Raw genomic sequence first — 20,980 nt, 5'->3', positions numbered from 1 at the left:
AACATGTAGGTCAAATAAAAAGACTTGCAGTCTAATGGGTATCATACCAGTCTCATTTTCTGCTTTGCACATATTTTCTTAGGCCTAGGATAAATCATTATCCAATTCTAACAGCATGACTAACTTTTATTCATTTGCTAACACCCAGCTCAACCATCTCCTCAGAGGCCTTCTTAACAATTCACCCAGATAAAATGGCTTCCAGTTTTGCCTTTATGCAACTCTGTACATTTTTCTATGCCTGCCTCTACCACAATATATTTTGCATATATTATTCAGTGTTTACCTGAAATTCAAGTCAATAGGGAACCTTGTGTATGTTTTTAATTATGATAAACCTGGAATTATTATAATAAATTCCTTTCCTCCCTCCTACAAGAGTGGTCCCACTGTATATGCCTAAATGCTTCTAACCCCAACAAAACGGCCAGGTTCTTAAAACAGAATCTTGAATTTTTGTATTAATAGAGCCTAGCAGAGTGCCTGGCATATAACAGGGGCTTAATGAAAGTGTGGAAGTAAAAATGATAGCCCCGAATGAATAAAATTGGAAAAGTAAAACAGTGAAAAGCTAACATGTAAACAGTAAAGTGCAATTCTTCCTTAGGGGAATTTTCCAGAGGAAAAAAGAACATACAGAAATTCTGCAAAAAATATGCAAAAAAGTGACAATCACTTTGAAATGAATAAACAAACTGCCAGGAAAAGACAAAGAAGATAAATGGTTCTGTGCATTCAGCGAATACAACCGAAACCACTGTGAAATGTTTCTAAAACATCTCTGCAAGTGTGCCAACTCTAACTCGGAGGCTGGCCTGCAGAATAAGGGGCATATGTAACTTTATTTCCATTCCACCCTCTAGCAGTCTGCTGAGAAGGTACACAAAGGTGTCATTAAGAAATGGAATACCTTCCTGCAGTACTTTCACACACTCATTACCATCTGATAGTGTTTGATCTTTGAGTCATGACTGAAGTGACCCAGATTCAAACTAGTGATTATTAACGTCACTTGAATATAGTCCTTCCTATTGAAATGGCACTTCCTCATTAGTTATGAATCTACTGGAAAACACGTGATGGTTCATTGCTATGTTCAACTGAACAATTCCTATGCTCTATCTTCTTAGATATAATACTGATATGCTACTTCCTGGTGGGCCATTTGTAATTTTGGGATCATCTTAATATGATGGGAATAAGTTCTAAGACCTGAGAATTTGCTTAAAGGTTGGTGATTTAAAGAATGGAGAACATCTGCCTTTCACACGCCTGAGTTGGGTATGACCAATCCTTGGCAACCCATATGATCCCCCAAGCCCCACCAGGGGTGGTCCTGAGCACAGAGCCAAGAGTGAGTCCTGAGCACAGCTGAGTGTGCCCCACTCAAAAAGTTGGTGCACTAAATAATCATAGTTCTATAAAAATGAAGTACTCATCCAGAGATATGATGACACATGCCATTATATGTGATATTTAAAACTAATACAGAACAAGTTTCTCTACTTTCTGCACATTTATACCAGCTTTTCTTTGGAGTGGGGGAAGATAGAATATTGTACAGTTTCTAAAAATATTTTAAAATACTAGGAACGCAACTAAAATGGGTATTGCTATTTTAATGTCCCAGCAAACCTTCTCAGAACCTCCCCAAGTTAATTCCAATTTGGTCAAGAGACACATACATTTTATTTATTTTTATTTATTCATTTTTTTCAAAAAAGGGAAACTTTTTTTTTGCTGTGCCAATTTTTTTTATCAAAGATAAAATGAACATAAATATTTACAACATAATAGCTATGCACATAAACTATTTCCTACGAGGAATTTCGTTGAGAAATTGAGTAAGGAGAGGCTGCTAAAATCTCAGGACTGGGAGGAATAGAGACATTACTGGTGCCCACTCGAGTAAATAAATGAACAACAGGATGACAGTGATACAGTAACAGTGATACAGAATCACTGTGAGCTACAGTTAGAAAACTTTCATGTTTGAGTTTCAGTCATATAATGATAGAACACCCATCCCTCCACCAGTGCACATTTCCCACCACCAATGTCCTCCCATCCCACCCCTCCCCCTGCCTCTATGGCAGACAATTTCCTTCTTTCTTTCTACTTTTTTTTTTTTTTTTTGCTTTTTGGGTCACACCTGGCGATGCACAGGGGTTACTCCTGGCTCTGCACTCAGGAATTACCCCTGGCGGTGCTCAGGGGACCATATGGGATGCTGGGATTTGAACCCGGGTCGGCCGCGTGCAAGGCAAATGCCCTACCCGCTGTGCTATCTCTCCAGCCCCCTTTCTTTCTACTTAAGCTTTTTTTTTTTTTGCTTTCTGGGTCACACTTGGCGATGTACAGGGGTTACTCCTGGCTCTGTACTCAGGAATTACTCCTGGCAGTGCTCAGGGGACCACATGGGATGCTGGGGATCGAACCCGGGTCGGCCGCATGCAAGGCAAATGCCCTACCCACTGTGCTAACGCTCCAGCCCAAGCATTTTAAGCAAAATTATAACCATGGGCTGGAGCGATAGCACAGTGGGTAGGGCATTTGCCTTGCACGCGGCCGACCCGGGTTCAACTCCTTCGTCCCTCTAGGAGAGCCCAGCAAACTACAGAGAGTATTTCGCCTGCGGGGCAGAGCCTGGCAAGCTACCCGTGCGTATTCAATATGCCAAAAAACAGTAACAAGTCTCACAATGGAGATGTTACTGGTGCCAGCTGGGGCAAACTGATGAGCAACGGGATGACAGTGATGATGATGATGATAACCACCATGTGACTTACATAAGTTAGCAAACTATCTGCATTTTTCTCCTTTAAAATTTCTACATTATCTGGACATAAAAACAGAATTCACACTTGTAATTTTATGATAATGGAATACTAACATGAATATTCCATTGTTGTATCTATATCAGGTTAATAATATGCTTTATAATAAGTTGGTCTTTGTATTACTACCCATTATTTAGGCCCTCACGATATAACGTACTGAACCAGACTTTTGATAGGGGGTGTATATACTCACTTAAGTCTGTTTATTTATTCTGATTTTGGGGCCATACCTAGCATGCTTAGAGCAAGGATCACTCCCGATGGGACTTGGGGATTTTATGGGGTGACAGAGGTTGAACCCGAGTCAGCTGCATGCAAGGTAAATTATATGCCTTACCCACTATACTATCTCTCTAAGCCTCACTTAGAACTTCAAAACATATCTATCCTTGAGTTTTAAATTGACCACTCTTTATATAGATGGTGTATAAAGAAATCATTTCAAAAAGTTGCAGCTGGCTAATATGAAGTCTGGATATTAAGTAATTTTAGCAAGAGACTTAATTATAATAATATCAACACATTTATTATTTATTTCCTTGAAGTATTTTTTATAACCACCAAATGTAGGATTTCCTTCCTTCCTTCCTTCCTTCCTTCCTTCCTTCCTTCCTTCCTTCCTTCCTTCCTTTTTTTGGCCACACCTAACTGTACTCAGGGGCTATTCCTGGCTCTGTGCCCAACAGTGACTCCTGATTGTGCTTACGGAACCACACGTGGTGCTGGATATGAAACCAGGGTCAGCCACATGCTATGAAAGTGTCTTACCTGCAATACTATTCCTTGACTTTACAATCAAGGGAACAGTCATCAAGCCCCTGAGTTTCTGACTACGGAAGCCACAGAATGGAGTGGATGGGAAGCCAGACCACAGGCAAGGAGTAGCAGGAGGGACTAGATTTATCCAAAATCATGTAATACTAAACAAATATAATAGAAATATTTAAAAATAATAAAACATTAAACAACTTAAATATGTTCAAATACTTCATTATTTCCCCTTCATATTTTTCTTTTTAAAAATGGAGCTACAAGCTTTAATTATTTATGATCTGCCAAGTCAAAGCACCTTAGGATGCTGGATCTTAAACTAAGAAGCAGCTTCATTATTATTAGTAGTAACTGTGGAATATCCCTGGTTAGACACCTACCGAGAGATTCAGTGAAGATAAACCAGATGACGCGGAGACAGCTTTGTGTACTTTGGTGGTATTCGTCTCATTATGCATTAAAAAAGTGAGTTAAAACATGATAATTTCTGGACAAGTAAGTGACTCAAATCTTGAATAAGAAATCAAAATCACTGCCAATTTTGCTCTGCAACCTGAGACATAAAAATAACAATTTCAAGAAACTAGGTTTCCTAGCAAGCTAGGTGAAATCAGTTACAGGACTATTTAACTCTAGAATTTAAGCTAGATTTCTTGGGTGAAAGACAATCTGGCCCTCATTTTAACGTACACGGTAACACCAAAAATCTCTCTAAAGACACTGCTCTATTTTTTCAAAGATTACAGAGAGAAGAGAGAAGATTTCAGATACAGTCCTCGTACTAGGAATATAGTACAGTACCAGAGAGAATATTCCAAATTTTAGTTCTACTAGGCCAAATACCCCTTGTATATAATTCAGATAGAAATTTCCACTTTAAGAACCTGACTATTTGATTAGGCAACAGACAAAGGTAGGGAAAAAATGAGCTGATGGTAGTTATTTTGCTACTGAACATGCTTAATCCGTGAAAAATTCAAAAGTTACCTCTGGTTTGGAGTGGGGGGCGATCACACCTGGCTGTGTGTTCAGTCTCCACAGCCTCCACACCCAGGAGGGAGCAGGTTGCGGACTAGGTGGGGAGGTCTGGGAATCATACGAGGGTCCAAGAGCTGAAACAGCTGTCACAACTGCAGTAGTGCGCAAGGCAACGCCCTTCAATGCTGTACTGCACTCGGGCAAGTATTCATCAATCCATTCCATGGCAATAGAAAGTTGCTCTTCCTCTTCCTCCTCCTCCTCCTTCCTCTCCCTCCTTCTTCCTCCTCCTCCTTCCTCCTTCATCTCCCTTCTCCTCCTCCTCCTTCCTCCTTCCTCTCCCTCCTTTCTCCTTTTCGTTTGTGTTGGGGGCGGGGGCACACCCAGCTGTGCACAGGGCTTACTCCTGGCTGTGCACGCAGGGATCACTCCTAGCTGTGATCCCTGCCCACATGGAGAGCCCTAGCTGTGATCACTCCTAGCCCACATGGAGTGCCAGGGGTGAACTGTGTCAGCGGAGTGCAAGGCAGCATTCTATCCACTGCACTGTGGTTCTGGCCCGTCAAGAGTTCTTGGTAGAGGGATGCGGGTTCACTGGTGATGGGTGTGATTTTGGAATTATGTGCACGATAGACCATTATTAATAGCACTATAAATGACAGAATCTTAATTAAAATTAAAAAAATCTTAAAGTCTTTTCAAACTATGAAAGAACATTCATCACCCCAAGAATGGCAACATTAAAAAAATGAAGTAAACTGGAACCAAATTTCTCCTTTTGTCTATAGTATGTAAACACAGTCAGTAATAATATAGCTTTATTTAGTCTATATTAAAAAATAATGGCCATAACGGATGATAGGAAGCTGAATATTTAGGCTGAAAAAAAAGCAAACAAATGACAAATATAAAAAATAAATTTTCACAAAAAGTGCAATAAAATGTTTTCCACCAATCCCAGATTCCTTCCCATATCCCTCCCCTCCCCCTCTCCTCACCCCAACCTGCCCTCTTGACAGGTACTGGTGGAGGGAAGTTGGCACTGGTGGTGAGATTAGTGCTGCAATACTGTATGTCTAAAACTCAACTATGAACTTTGTAAAGCACCATGCTTAAATAAAAAATATTAATTACTTTTCAGTGCTTAATACATCCATGTGCAATAAAGTTATTGTGAGAAAAATACTTTATTAGGATTAAAAAAGAGTGGACTGGAGCCATAGCACAGCAGGTAGGGCATCTGTCTTGCACTCGGCCGATCCGGGTTTGATTCATCTGTCCCTCTTGGAGAGCCTGGCAAGCTACCGAGAGCATCTCACCCACACGGCAGAGAGCCTGGCAAGCTAGCCGTGGCATACTTGATATGCCAAAAACAGTAACAACAAGTCTCACAATGGAGACGTCACTGGAGCCCACTTGAGCAAATCGATGAGCATTGGATGACAGTGATACAGTGAACAAAAAATAGTCATTGTGGATAGTAACTTCAGTATAATAGCTATATATAATTTTAAAATACTTTATGTGTTACAAACTATATAAATTATATCCATAAAAGTATTAAAATAATCTAACTACAAAATTATTATTAGCTATTAAAATGGGAACTGGCTTTTCTATTGTTGAAAGGACAAAGGGTTTAATCATATATGTGTACATTTATACATAAATACAAACTTAATTAAGAAACATAATACATATCTATTTAGAGTTCAAAATATTAACAAATAAGACACAATTATAGAGTGCCTTGAGACGGTTCAGTGGCTGAAGCATTTGCCTTTCGAGAGCCAGGCTCAAGTGCCAACATTTGTGGTCAATATGATCCCTGTAGCTCTGCTATTTCTGCCAGGAAACTCTGCTGTCTGTGATTTCTGGAACTGCAAGCAATTTCTGGCTACACTGCTGCACATGTCTCTAAACACACTGAAGGTACGAGATCCCTAGTAAGCACTGTAGCTATTGTAGGCTGCAAAGGCCGGGGGCACAGCGCCCAGAGAGCATATTACAGCACTACAGTGACTTCCTGCAAGCGGTACAACCAGAACATGCTTAGGAACTACAACTCATGGCAAACAACTCCTGGCAAGCACCATGGCCAAGAGTTCAGGCTCCACAAACTGATGAGTAACCTCCTTCAAGCACCACAGCTAAATGTGTGAACACCACTACCAAATGTCAGAGGGAAGGGAAAAGGCTAAAGACCTAAAATATAATAAGATTATAAATTTGTCAGGTAGTTCTGAAAAAAAAAAACCAGTAATCTGACTGAGTTATATTTAATTTTTCTCTCCCTCCTTCCCTTTTTCCCTCCTTCCCTCCTTCCTTCCTTCCCTCCCTCTCTCCCTCTCTCTTCCCCTTTCTTCCTTTTGGATCACACCTGTGGTATTTAGGGCTTCCTCCTGGCTCCATGCTGAGGGACCACTCCTGGTAGGATTGGGGTACCATTACATGCTGCCAGGGACTGAACCCAGGTTGGCCCTGCGCAAGGCAAGTGCCTTACCTGCTGTGCTATCCTGTGCCTGAGGTGCATTTCTTAAACTGACATCCATCAAGATGACCACAGAAAATTGAACATTCTTGAATTCATGATTTTTAGAAGGCAAACTCTTTTTCAAGAGTAAGCTGTTTTTTTTTAACACTTCTATATCATATGCTAAATATGATTTTTTAAAAAATTAGTTAACATGTAGAAACCTTTGCAAATTTCTAAAAGCAACAAATTCAATCATTATTCTGGAAAAATTATAATCAATACACACTGGATTGTTTATTTCTAAAATCTGGAAAACATAAGGTAAATACTGTATTTCTTTTTGAGGTGAATATTTATACCCACTTCTTTCAATTTGGAGGTACTTTATGTGAAAGTACCTCTGGTACTTTCATGTCTGGAGGTTGATTTAAAAAAATCATACAGAGTTTATTATTTGAAAACATATCATTATATTTTCAAAAATATTCCTGATATTTTAGTGTTTGTAAAGTGTCATTTACTATGCTCAGCACTCTGTTAAACATTAGGTATATACAATGAACAAACATGTGTAGATCTTTGTGGAATTGGATTAAAATGATGCCTATAAAATTTTGATAGCAACATTAGCAATGTGCATAGAATGAACAAATAATGATGAAAAAAGGAGAGGAAAGGAAAAGGAAAGAAGCAAATCAAAGGAGTGAAAAGAAAAGAAGAAAAGCAAAGCAGTTCACTCCAGCAGAATTAGAAACATAAAATTACAGAACTAGAAGGAAATGTTTAAGATTATCTAATTTAATGACGAAAGCTGTGCATTAAGTTACCTCTGGATACCTTCAAGTTAAATATGCATGATTTGACCTTAAACCTTAAAATCTTTGTGCATTTCCATTTTGCAAAAACTCCATAAATGCTTACATCAAAAACCTTTATTTATACGTATTAATTTAGACCTATTCTCTCATTTAAATATAAGCAGATTGAGGCCCAAAAGACTAAAAGACTGGCCACAAATCTCACCCTCTCTGCTATATGCCATAAGACCACTTTCTTTTCTTGAATCTCTGCTCAAGAAAAAACAGAATAAACGGACAGGTTTACCAAACCAAAGTAAAAAACCAGTGTCTACAGGTAAAACAATAAAATTAAGAAAAGAATAACAATTTCACATCATAATAATAACCTGGTTTCTTTCTGCTTTCTGGTTCCTTGACTGCCAAATCAAGCCAGTTCAAAACACTCCCATACAAATATCATTATTCCTATCAGTTTCTTGTTTTAGATGTGCAATAAATAGTAACTAATGTTGCTTTCTGTGTCTAAAGAGGGGGAAAAGGGAAAGTGATTTTTTTCAGTTTTATTTTGTAAAAAAAGAGAAGGCTAAAAACACATTTTTAATATCGTAATACGATTGCTTTGCTTTTTATATATTTGGCAGTACTTGAGGACACGTTTTTGGCTATTAGCCTTCCAAGCTATTTAAGCCTTCAGAAGGCCACAGAGGAAACTTAAATGATTTAAGTTAGTTAGACACAAACATCTTCTTTCTATATTTTATTCCCTTCCTTTTACATTCACAAAACATGAAAAGAAAGAGCATTTCAAAACTAGGTGAGAGGAAAGTCATTTATCACTTCAGTTCCTTTCTCAAGGCTTGTGTAAGAACTAAGGCAACTCAATGAAATTATGCACATGATCCTTGCAATGAACAAAGCTGAGCATTAGAAATTCCTATGAAGCATATGCATTTGCTTACAAGAAACATCTGTGATCCTCTAATGCACTTCAGACCTAACTTTATCTCTTCCTAAAATTATGTAACATGTATATATTTCAAGCATTACACATACTTATTAATTTCTTAGTCACAGAAGAATTTTAAATGCCAGCTCTTTTTTGATGCACATTATGAGTAGTTCAATATTAGAACACTAAATAGTCTTCTTACATAAAAATCTAGCAGTTACTTAAATCGTTTGGGAGAATATGTTATAAAGAAAACAAAATGCTACATTATCTAGCTATTTTTCAGACCTCAAAGAATTTAGATTATTCAAGCATGAAAATAACATAGTTGGGAATATCAATTATGGTTAACAAGTTAAGAGTTTCTTCAAAATATTACCATATTATTTTCTTATCAGTGAGAACAACAGAAGCACAAATGCCTTTGCTGAAACTATAGCATGGTTCAATTTAGTTTACTATTTTTATACTGAAAGAGTGTTGCATGTGCATGAATGCCTCCAGAAGACAGCATTTTAACTAGCACAGAACTGGCCAACACAGAAAACGGTTTTAACAGACTTTACATTTCAACCGTAGTTACTGTGGGTTCTGTCACTATAGCAATGGGCCCAGGTGGGGAGACGGTCTGGCAGGCGGAGGTGCTCGGCTGGTAACGCAACAGAAACCTCATTTTACCTTGAGCGAATTTCCTCTACAAAAGTTTGCTTAATGAGAAGACAGTTTCAAAAAATATTTCTAAAACTACTTGGTGGGTACTTCTTCAGATTATTAAACAAGGGTCATCTGACACCTTGTTTAAGTTTGGTCCAAGACCTTCACTAGAGTTCATTAGTGATAGTGCTGCGGATCTGGAAAGCTACCTACTCCGGGACCCCAACGGACGCCTGGCAGCTCGGGGTAATTTCAGCTGTCTCTGCAGAGGCTACATGAAATGTGGCATTTACAAATTTGGATTATACAGCACCATTTATTATATGATGGAAGATTTCCAAAATGCCAGAAGAGATGTTGGCATTTGTGCAAGTTAACTACTGTTCAACCCAAAGAAGCACTACATTCTATAGGATGTTTTTGCCAGAACTGAAAGAGCCAATGTGAAAACACCTTAATTAGGACCATCTTAGCACCTCAGTTATTGGATACCCTCTAGCTCTGGGTGTTGTGTTTCAAATGGGCCAACAAAAAACCATCTTGGAAACAGAAACCTCCAGTCTTATAACCAATCACTTCACTCAAAGTCCTGAGACTGTATATTTTTTTATTTTCAAATTTAATAAGTCAAGTATATCTGGTAGCTATTAAAAGATTTAAACCACTACAGCTTTAAAAGGTTTCAGTGTTCAGAGATTTCAAGCCCACAAATAGACAGATCTGAAGACTCTGATTCCTGTAGAATGGTGAAATTATTTACTGGTTCCCCCTTTCCCTCCCCCATTTTAAGAATATTCTTACTGACCACTTTATACTCTTTTAATATATTTCTTCCAATTATACTTTCTATTTGCACTAGTTTTTTTTTTTCAAGAATATCTTTTATTTACCAACAAACCGCAAGTCCATTTTTAGGTATTTATTTGTCTTGTATTGCTTCAGCTAAAAAACAGAAACTAATCCTCAGACTCAGATCCATCTTCATCTTGACTGATCTGGAAGTAGCGGAGTTCGTAGGTTTCCTTATCAGATGCAACTACACGAAGCCGATCACGGATATTGTTCTTCTTAAGGTATTTCTTGGTAAGATATTTTAAGTATCTTTTAGAGAACTGTTTCTCAGAAACAACGGTGATTTTATTCTTCAGGCGTTCAATGTGAACAACATTCCCGAGATTTCCAGTTTTCCCATTCACTTTAACCTTCTCTCGCAGAAACTGTTCAAAATTTCCCAAGTCAAAAATCCCATCTTCTACAGGATGCATAAGATCCAAATTAAACTTCCAGGTTGCCCTCTTAGGCTTCTTGTCTTTCGGCGCCATGTTGGCTGCTCACCACGCGCTCCGAGAGCTATTTGCACTAGTTTTTAATGTGTTTTTGAACACATGTTCATGGGATCACAAAAGGAAAATTTATAAGAATTTGAAGAAAAGACCTAAGAATTTCCAGTGACTTACAAAGTAAATTATAATGAAAGATCCCCCCCCCACAAAAAAAGAGAGTAGGAAAAATTTGAAACTATTAGCAACTTAAAATATGTTACTAGATAACCTCCCCACCCACTTTATTCTTTGGCTCCAAACTGTTATACAATATTTCCTTAAATTTTCCTTTTTTTTAAAAAAAAACACTTAAAAAATCCCTTTATCTTAACAGTTCAAGTTTGCTTACAGAAAGCAAAGGGCTATCCTAGAAAACCAGTCCTTTTTGTATCATATTAAGTAATGGCTATTTTATTTTAGTGGGTTTTCTTTTTGTTTTTTTTTTTTGCTTTTTGGGTCACACCCGGTGATGCACAGGGGTTACTCCTGGCTCTGCACTCAGGAATTACCCCTGGTGGTGCTCAGGGGACCATATGGGATGCTGGGAATCGAACCCGGGTCAGCCGTGTGCAAGGCAAACGCCCTCCCCGCTGTGCTATTGCTCCAGCCCCATGGTCATTTTATCATTTTATTTTAGAGGATTTTTTTTTAAGGCAAAAAAAAAAACCGGGTTGGGGGAGGGAAGGTTAGGTTAAGGTAGTTATATATAAAAAAAAAGTTCACAGGAAACCAAATAGCCTTTATTTAAATTAAAAGCAATCATAGCCTGATTCTTGGAACACACTTGGAAATGCTTTTTGGCATTCAGCTGCTACAAGCGGCCAATATTGTCTGTAACTGGAAACATTTCAAAGAGAATTGTTACCAAAGTCAAAGCCCCTAATTGCAAGCTCTGGGTTCTGTGCGCAGATAAAAGAAGGGCGCTGAGTCACAGTAGGTTCCGCTGCGAAGTCCCCTCACCCGGCTGCATTTGACTGCAATATTTTCACTATATTATTGACAAATATTTCTTTCCAGAGACTCAATAAGAAAAGAAGAAAACAGAGATGCTATGCAAAACAAAAGCTGGTGGATGCTATAAACCATCAGTTGGTACAAAACTCATAAAGAGTATATGACTTTAGTATTAGAAAAACTGAAATAATACAGGCCTCTTTTTTGGTAAGTGTAATCTACTAGAAGTGAAAGCTATTTTTTCTAAGAATTTTTCCCCAAAGGTACCAGTGAGAACCATATGGTCAGTTGTTTTTTGGACCACTTAGGAAGAAATTTATAGACAGGGGAGAGGGAGATAAGTAAAGATAAATGATAGCTACTTGCTAGTTTACATCTTTAAGTTTAAAAATGTTTATATTGGCTTCTGCTAGATGACATTTTAACTTTAAATTTGAAATCTCCCTTTATAAGAAAGGAGCCTAGAAAATGTCTGGTCAGTTCAGAAAGGGCAAATACTCTTGCTCTAGAAAGATCCTTTCAAAAGGAACCAAGTTGCATTTAGAATACAGCCTAAACAAGCAACAAAAGAGACAGAAAGAATTACTACATTTTCTTTTGAGAGATCTGAACCGTCCCTCTCCCTCCCAAGTAACTAGAAACAGTGCCAGTGGACCACTGGCTCAGAAACAGTTCTTGGAAAAATCGTGTCATTCTGGCACACAGGAAAGTGATCAGATTATTCTGTGATATCTCTGTGCCAAAAGTGTCATGACATCAGTGGACTTGGTAGAGCTTCTCCCCACCTCTGTATTTCGGAGTAGAGGGGACTAGGGAAACAGAGATCGGCTGATCTCCTAAGAAGTCTAAGACCAGGCCTTTCCCAGGGCTCCAAAATCTGCCGCTGCCAAAAAGCACAAATCTAGTCTCCTCGACTGCAAAGACCATAAAGAAGGTGTGGTTACTGACTGCCAGGAAAGCGGAGGTGCTATTTCTGTATGTTCGGGGATGAAGAAGTGCAGGAACTCAAGGCGGCTGCAGTTTCTGAGGCCATTGTGGCTCCTCTATTCTGGTGCCTCCATATGCTCCCTGAGGGTTCAAGCAATGCCCTAGTGCAGAGCTTGGCACTTGGATATATAAGGTTTACTCTGCCAAGTCATCCGCTCTTACTAATCTTTTAAAGACTTAGTGGATATGGCACTGCATTATTCTGTAAGCAAAAAACAAGAAGTAATGGTCTCTTAAAACACCAAACAACCAAGATACACAAATCATTAGCTTTGCTAACTTTCTAACTCCTCATGGGTGTGTGTGTGGGGGGGGGGGGGGTTGGCGTGGGAGTCACAAGAGCACTGAGCTCAGTGCCTGGCAAGCTTGGCAAACCTTATTGGGTGCTGGGATCAAATCAATATCAACCTCATGCAAGGCAAGCGCCCTGCCCACTGTACTAACTCTGGTTCCTCTTTATTGTGGAATACTTACACCTGGTTTTAAGAAAATAGAGTATTTCACGCTAGAGTTAAACAACTGATATTTTAAATTAAATGTAAAGACAAAAGGGATTTTTCCTTAAAAAAGGAAGACAACTAAACATAGATGAAAATTACTTTTTTAAGCCAAAAAGTATAGTCGAAGTGACATATGCACTTATATGTTCACCGCAGCACTGTTTACAATAGCCAGAATCTGGAAAAAACCCGAGTGCCCTAGAACAGATGACTGGTTGAAGAAACTCTGGTACATCTATACAATGGAATACTATGCAGCTGTTAGAAAAAATGAGGTCATGACATTTGCATATAAGTGGATCAACATGGAAAGTATCATGCTAAGTGAAATGAGTCAGAAAGAGAGAGACAGACATAGAAAGATTGCACTCATCTGTGGAATATAGAATAATAGACTATAAGACTAACGCCCAAGAATAGTAGAAATAAGTACCAGGAGATTGTTTCCATGGCTTGGAGGCTGGTCTCTCATTCTGGGTAACTCAGGGAAGGGACCACCAAGTAAAATGTGGTTGGAGGTCATGTGGGGGAAGGGTGAGGCGGGCAGAATACAGACTAGAAACTGAACACAATGGCCACTCAACACCTTTATTGCAAACCACAACACCTAATCAGAGAGAGAGAACAAAAGGGAATTCCCTGCCATAGTGGCAGGGTGGGGTGGGGGGAGACGGGACTGGGGAGGGGGGGAGGGATGTTGGGTTTACGGGTGGTGGAGAATGGGCACTGGTGAAGGGATGGGTTATCGAACTTTGTATGGGGGAAGCATGAGCACAAAGATGTATGGATCTGTAACTGTACCCTCACGATGACTCTCTAATTAAAAATGAACTAATAAAAAAAGTAAAAAAAAAAAGAAAAAATGTTTTAAAATAAAGTTTGGGTCTTATAGAAAAAAAAATTACTTTTTTAATTACTTTCCTCTTTGAAAAGGAAAAATGTATTCCTTGTATACTACTTTAAATAGGAAACTAATCTTGGTATCTACAATATTGTTTCTGAAAAATTTTTTCCCATAATATTGAACCCAAATCACTGGTATAGGCCATCGAAAGTTTATTACTGAATATAAGCTTTGAGTATTTTTGTTCCATTACATTAGTATTATGAGTAATCATTCATAATCTTAATTTTTTTGTGCTTTAAATTTTACAGAAATTAACTTTTGTCACATTTAAAGTAAAATATATAGCTTATATTTTAAATTATTGCTTAAAATCCTTTAAAAACTTAAAAATTTTAACCTTTTTTATTTTCTGAATTTTCTTTTCTGAAAGTCTTTTCAGAATTATCATAGGTGAAAATATTAAGATCGAGAGAGGTTCACACGTATCTGGTTCTAAACTTAGTAGGTTAGGGGCTGAAGATGTAGTACAGTGGGTAGTGTTCCGGCCTTGCATTCAGCAAACGTGGATTTGATCCCCAGCATCCCACATGGTCCCCTGAGCCCCTACAGGAGTGACCCCTGAGTGGAGAGCCAGGAGTAAGCCCTGAGTACCACCAGGAATTTTTAACCACAAAGCAAAAAAAATAAATAATAAACTTAGTAGGTTAATTATTCACCATATAAAGATTATTTTCCTCCCTAGCTAATATTAAAATTTATTTGTGCAATCCAAGAAAACTCATTATAACCTCTTTATTGTAGAGAAAGTGACGGTTCCATAAAACTTGATTTAAAAAAACATGATAAACTTGTAAAGGTTCATTGGTATTGCTAGCAGAACTGATGGAATTCATCACTTTAGTAAAATGTATCACCTTTCCTATTAAAAAAACTATTTTTCCATAGGCTCACTTATAAGTAACCAAGTAGTACAAAATTAAGGATGGAAAACTTAATTTACTAAATTTATTCACATCAATATGCCCACCTCTGTATACCACTAATCCTCCAAATATCTGCCCCTTCCTTCCCTCCCTTTCTTATTCCCTTTTTTCCCCTTCTGTGCTTGTTCACAAGAATGAGTAACTATTGGTAACCACGACTTACTCAAAAAGCTTTGGGGTTCAGTTTGCGCTTCCTAACTATGGGCAACATCTATTTATTTCTAGCACCTTTTAGTTTTAACATGTAGAGTGCATGCACTATTAACCTTAAATCATTTGTATGAAAATGTCATGACGAGCGTGCAAGAGACCTTCTGAGTTTCCCAGAGGCCAGTGGACGGCGGCCAGCAGCCCTCGGTCCTGGCAGGGGCTGTATTTTGCTTCCTTCAGACTCCAGCTGGGTTACAATGACAGATTCCTGTCCTAGGTCAAACCCAGGCACCTAGGTTAGGCCACATGAACGGGGCCTCCCCAGACAGCATGATAAATGGCTGCTGTCGAAGTCTAAAATCCCCTGGTGGGGGTAAATATTGTCCCAGAGAAAAGGCCTTGACAAATACCGCGCCATCCTTCCAAGCAGAGTCTTGGGATGAAGTTGGTGCTCAATTCAACATGTCTCCATCTGGCTGTCTCCTTTCAGGTCAGAAACAGACTTGTTGTTCCGGAAGGGCAAACAGGGCTGCAGCGTCTCGAGAGGCCGGAGTGGCCCCTGAGCCGGGAAGAGGGCTGGACACTGACACTTCTCTGAGATCATGGAGACAGCCAGGGCTTAGCGCGAAAGGGCCAGTTGTCACCTAAGTGACAGGCAACAGCTGAGCTCACACATCTGGAGGCAACCAGCAAACACTCGGCAAATCTCACCAGGGCACACCTCGGGGCTGTCTGCAGGGACACCCCGAGTCCCCCTTGTCCCCAAAGCACTTCAGAATACCGGATGTGAGCCACGTCAATTATGTAATACCAACTGCAGCTAGGGCCATCTGAAGCACTGATTAAAACGAAGCAGACCGAACTGTATGGCATACACGGGTATCATTTCATTAAGTGTAATTTGTCCTTCATAAAACCACCCTAAAAGTCACATGTGTGCGCGCTTTTTATAGCACAAACGCATCTGAACAGTCCTGGGGGCGAGGAGGTTCACGTGTTCTTTTCCTTTAGGCAGATTCCCAGGGTGTGTTCTGCACCCGGCCTGGCTGCAGCTCTACTCCCTCCTCCCTCATTTTCCCTCTCCCCCCTCTCTCCCCCTCTCTCCTCCCTCACTTTCCCTCTCCCCCCCTCTCCCTATCTCTCTCCCTCTCTCTCCCCCTCTTTCCTCCCTCACTTTCCCTCTCTCCCCCCTCTCTCCCCCTCTCCCTCTCTCTCTCCCCTCTCTCCCTCTCTCTCCCCTTCTCTCCTTCTTTCTCCTCCCTCACTTTCCCTCTCTCTCCCTTTCTCCCCCTCTTTCCCCCCTCTCCCTCTCTCTCTCCCCCCAATCTCCCCCTCCCCCAGGGCTCTCACCTCTCTCCCTCTCTCTCTCTTACCCCTCTTCCTCCCATTCTCCCTCTCTCCTCTCCCTCTCTCCCCCTTTTTCTTCCTCCCTCTCACTCCCCCCTCTCTTTCCCTCTTCCTCTTTATCCCTTTCCCTCTCTCCTTCTCTTCCTCTCCTCTGTCTCTCTCTCCCTCTCTTCCTCCCTTTCCTCCCTCTCTCTCTTCCTCTCCTCTCTCCATTTCCCTCTCCCTCTCTCTCCCTCCCTCTCTTTCCCTCTCCCCCTCCCTCTCTCTCTTCCCTTTCCTCTCTCTTCCCCTCTCTCTGACTCTCCCTCTCTCCCTCCCTCTCCTTCCTCTCTCTCTCCCTCTCCCTCCCTCCCTGTCTCTCTTCCTTTCCTCTCCCTTCCCCTCTGTCTCTCTCCCTCTCTTCCTCCGTCTCCCCACCCCCACGCCTCCCTCCTTCCCTTCTCCCCTTTAAACTCGGTTTGGGCACCCACCCCGAGGGCCCGATCCCGGCTCGACCCCGGCTCGTCCCTAGGCCGGAGCCCGGTGCTTGCCCGCGACCCCCGTCCCCCGTCCCGGGGACAGTCTGTGCAACCCCTCCCAGAGCCCCCCAGCACCGCGCAGCGCCCGCAGCCCCCGAAGGGGTCGCCCGCGGTCCTTCGGGGGCGGGGAACCCCCACGGCTCGGGGCTGCGTCGGACCCGCTCCCGCTGGCCACTACCGCGCTGACGGGCCCCGTCGCAACTTTGTGTCCCGGGGAGGGGGCGCCGCCGCCCCCCGCCCGCGCGGCCGCCCAGTCCCGGCTGCCCGGAGCCCGCGCCCCGCCGCCCCCCGCGCCCGCCCGCCGGCCACTCACCCGTCCCGCCCGCCGCGTCGTCGGGGGCCGGGCCGGTCCCCGCCGCCCGCACAGCCGGACCCGGGTCGAGTCCTCGGCGGCGGCCGGGCCGGGGCCGCGCGGCTCAGGGCAGGGGGCGCGCCGCGGGCATGGCCGGCTCGGCGGGGGCGGCGGCGCCCAGGGCTGGTGAGGACCCCGCGCGGCCGCCCCCGCCCACCCCCACGCCCGGCCTCAGCCCCGGCTCCCGCTGCGGCTCCGGCTGCGGCTGCGGCTCCGGCTGCGGCTCCCGCGCGGGGCTCCGGCTGCGGCTGCGGCTGCGGCTCCGGCTGCGGCTCCCGCGCGGGGCTCCCGGCGCTCTCCCGGCTCCGGCTCCGGCTGCGGCTCCGGCTGCGGCTGCGGCTGCGGCTGCGGCTGCGGCTGCGGCTGCGGCTCCCGCGCGGGGCTCCCGGCGCTCTCCCGGCTGCGGCTGCGGCTGCGGCTCCCGCTCCGGCTGCGGCTCCGGCTGCGGCTCGGGCGCTCCCGCTGCGGACCGCGCCGCGCCTCCCAGCCCAGCCCAGCCGCGCCGCCGCACCCCGCCCTCGGCGGGGCCGGGCTGGAGCGAAAACGCGGAGCGCGGACACCGCCGCAGAGTCCGGGCCGAGGGTCCGGGCAGGGGCTGCGGCGGGGTCCTGAGCCGCCGAGTTCTCAGCGCGCAAGTACAACCCCCAGCGGCTCAGCGCTGAGTCCCGCCCCTGATTCCTAACACGCGCACACGCGCGCGCGCGCGCACACACACACATACACACACACACACACACACACACTCAGGCACACACGCGCGCACATTTATTCACGCACACACTCACGCAGACGCACACATGCACACACTCGCAGGCACACACACGCACACACGCGCACATCCATTCACGCACACGCACGCACACGCAGACACACACGGACACACGAGCACATGCACTCACGCACACACACATACTCCCACACACAAGCGCATGCACACGCACACGCATACACAGACACACGCACGCACATACACAAACACACATGCGCACAGACACAAGCACATACACACACCCGCAGGCACGTGCACACACGCACATATACGCACATACATACACACATGTCCACACGCGCACACATACATGCACGCACGCGCACACACACATGCACACACACATGCACACTTACAAGATGAAGGTGGGAGTGGGGGTCGGGGCGCGGACGGATACCCAGTTTCCTCTGATCTTAAGGTTTGCCGCGACCTCTTGAAGTCCCTTCCCTTTGGATTGAGGGCGCTGCGTGGGGTGTTACTTACATTTTTCGATTTTGTCAGCTGCGAACCTTTTGGATTTGGTCCCTTCTGGGGTAACCCCCTCAGCTGGATTGTCTTTGCCTCAGAGCAAGAAGCCGAAGGTCGTATCTAGTCGCTTCTGCCCCTCAAAGCCCGGCTCACCTCGAAGAAACTCCAACGTGACAACTTCTGCCCTCACCCCAGTGTTTGGGGTTTGACCTTGGTTAGCATGGGCGTACATGCTCAAAAATATCTTAGAAAGTACTAATTTGATTGCGACGATCGTTTCTAAATGCTCAGGTTGCTTTCCATGTTTTCACTCTACCCAACTCCCAGGGCTGAACTCCCAGACATCTATCTGTATATGTATGTATGTATTTGCACTTGATAAACTGGGTCTCAGCCTGAGAGTTCTGCTTTGACATTTCTGCCCTAGTTCCAGATGAGCGATCTCATACTGCGTGGGCTCTATTTCTTTCTGCCCTTGCAAAGGGGAGACGCAAGGGCAGCTGCCAACCCCGACTTGACTAGTGTCTCTGCAAAGCAGGGCACCCTTTGACCTCCCTTCCTACTCCATGGAAGATAAAGATGTGTGGGTGGGTGGTGGGTATGTTGATGAATGCCATTTTTTTCCTTTAAGAAAATCAAAACAAAGGGTAGGAGATAGCACACTGGTTAGGCCAGGCTTGATTCCGGGCGCCACAGGATACCTGGAGCACCAAGGAGGGCAGCCCTGGAAGTACTTCCTGCTGCTGCCAAGTGTGGCTCTGGAGGGCCCCAGCACCTCTGGAATGGCCTGGTATCCAGCAGCATGGCACCCTCCTCTCTTGTGTTGAGACATCTGCCCCGTTATGGTGGGAAGAGAGAGAGAGAGAGAGAGAGAGAGAGAGAGAGAGAGAGAGAGAGAGAGAGAGAGAGAGAGAGAGAGAGAGAGAGAGAGAGAGAGCAAAAGAAAGTAAATTTGCAATATCAGAGTTTTTCAAAACACTAAATAAATATTTTCCACTTTTATTGGGAGTAAAGTAAGAAACCACTTAACCAAAGAACTGATGCAAAAGAGGATGTAAGGAAATAATATCTGAACTCAGTAAACATCCAGGGAAGTATTTACCCTTAATGCTCATCTCGGCAATGTCAAATCTGACTCCGATTCCTTGCACTCAAGACTCTGCTCTCGCCTAGATAACAGCTGAGTCTTTATCCTCTCAGTACAGATCACTTAGGGAACAAGGCCTTTGCTTTTCAACTAAATGTTTGCTAGTTGTATGTGTAACTGACTAGATTCTGGAGGATAACAACCTAGTAGTCTCATTCCTCAATATTTTACTGGAATTAATCCTTAAGTTGCATCTGATTATCTTACCAGGGTAACAAATGCTTCCATGTTCTATGAACATTTAGTTTATTCTCTACAGCTGCACAAGAAAAAAGACAAACTGATTCATCCCACCACAGAGATATGAAAGTCAGAACTTTTAGGGAGTAGAAGGGTTCATTTTCCTAGGTAGCACCATTGAGCATCTATATATCTATTGTCTAGATCAAGTACTTCAAATGAAATAATTCCTAGAACCCTGAATGACAGGGTGGAATAGAATCAATGCAGGATGAAGCAGAGGCTAGCAATGTTTAAGTCCTACAGTCAAATCTTCAGGAGAATGTCCTTCTCTGTAGCAGCCTGAGTTAAGATGGAGAAGACTATCATAAAGAGACTATTAACAGAGGCTTCATTTAGATTTCTTCCATGTTCTATAAATTGAGGAAATGCAGCTTTATTACAAGAACTAGTTTGATAACAGAGGAGTAATTGCTCTCTATTAACTTGCATAACTTCACATAGGTTTTATTTTTAGAGTATTGGTTACATGTTCAGTAACATGTCAATCAAACATGTTGGGCACAATAGGGCACATGATTGTTCTCTCAAGAGGAACGTTGCTTTAGATGGTACACTGGCAGCACCTTTGGAATAAATTGAAATGTGAACACTTGGTCTCCAGAGTCTCATAAAACTACCTTAGGACTGCAAAGAAACTACTTTAGGGTTATGTAAAAGTGCTTGCCATCACGTGTTATCACAGAAGTATCAAAGTGCCAATGCTATATCATCTCACAACTAGTGAAAATGGCATATATCAGAGAATATGGGAAATAATCTAAGTTGGCAGGGATGTGGTAAATATGCAACCCTCGTTCACTTTCAGTGGCAATGTCTGGTTAACCCCTTTGTGGAAAAGTCTGGAGACTTCTCAGAAAATTAAGAGTGGAAGTTCCATATGACCTAGTCATTCCACTTCTTGTCATTTCCCAGAACACATACAAAA

General features: G+C 42.9%; 2 protein-coding genes across 2 annotated transcripts in view; both read right to left on the bottom strand.

Annotated features, from left to right (window-relative positions):
- The window catches only part of PRICKLE1 (prickle planar cell polarity protein 1), a 128,811-nt gene extending 111,304 nt beyond the window's left edge, over positions 1 to 17,507 (bottom strand). Inside the window, exon 1 of the mRNA XM_055143399.1 lies at positions 17,390 to 17,507. The gene's annotated coding sequence lies outside the window, so the exon portion shown is untranslated. The remainder of the gene's footprint in view (positions 1 to 17,389) is intronic.
- On the bottom strand, positions 10,328 to 10,832 carry LOC129405822 (60S ribosomal protein L22-like 1). Its single transcript, XM_055143400.1, has one exon. The coding sequence runs from the start codon at positions 10,788 to 10,790 to the stop codon at positions 10,425 to 10,427; it is 366 nt and encodes a 121-aa protein (XP_054999375.1). The 5' UTR covers positions 10,791 to 10,832; the 3' UTR covers positions 10,328 to 10,424.
- Positions 17,508 to 20,980: the final 3,473 nt, after the last annotated feature.

Source organism: Sorex araneus, chromosome 6 (assembly GCF_027595985.1).
Source record: "Sorex araneus isolate mSorAra2 chromosome 6, mSorAra2.pri, whole genome shotgun sequence".
Classification (NCBI taxonomy): Eukaryota; Metazoa; Chordata; class Mammalia; order Eulipotyphla; family Soricidae; genus Sorex; species Sorex araneus.
The sequence above is the reverse complement of the archived record's forward strand: the minus strand, read 5'-3'. Positions and strand labels throughout refer to the sequence as shown.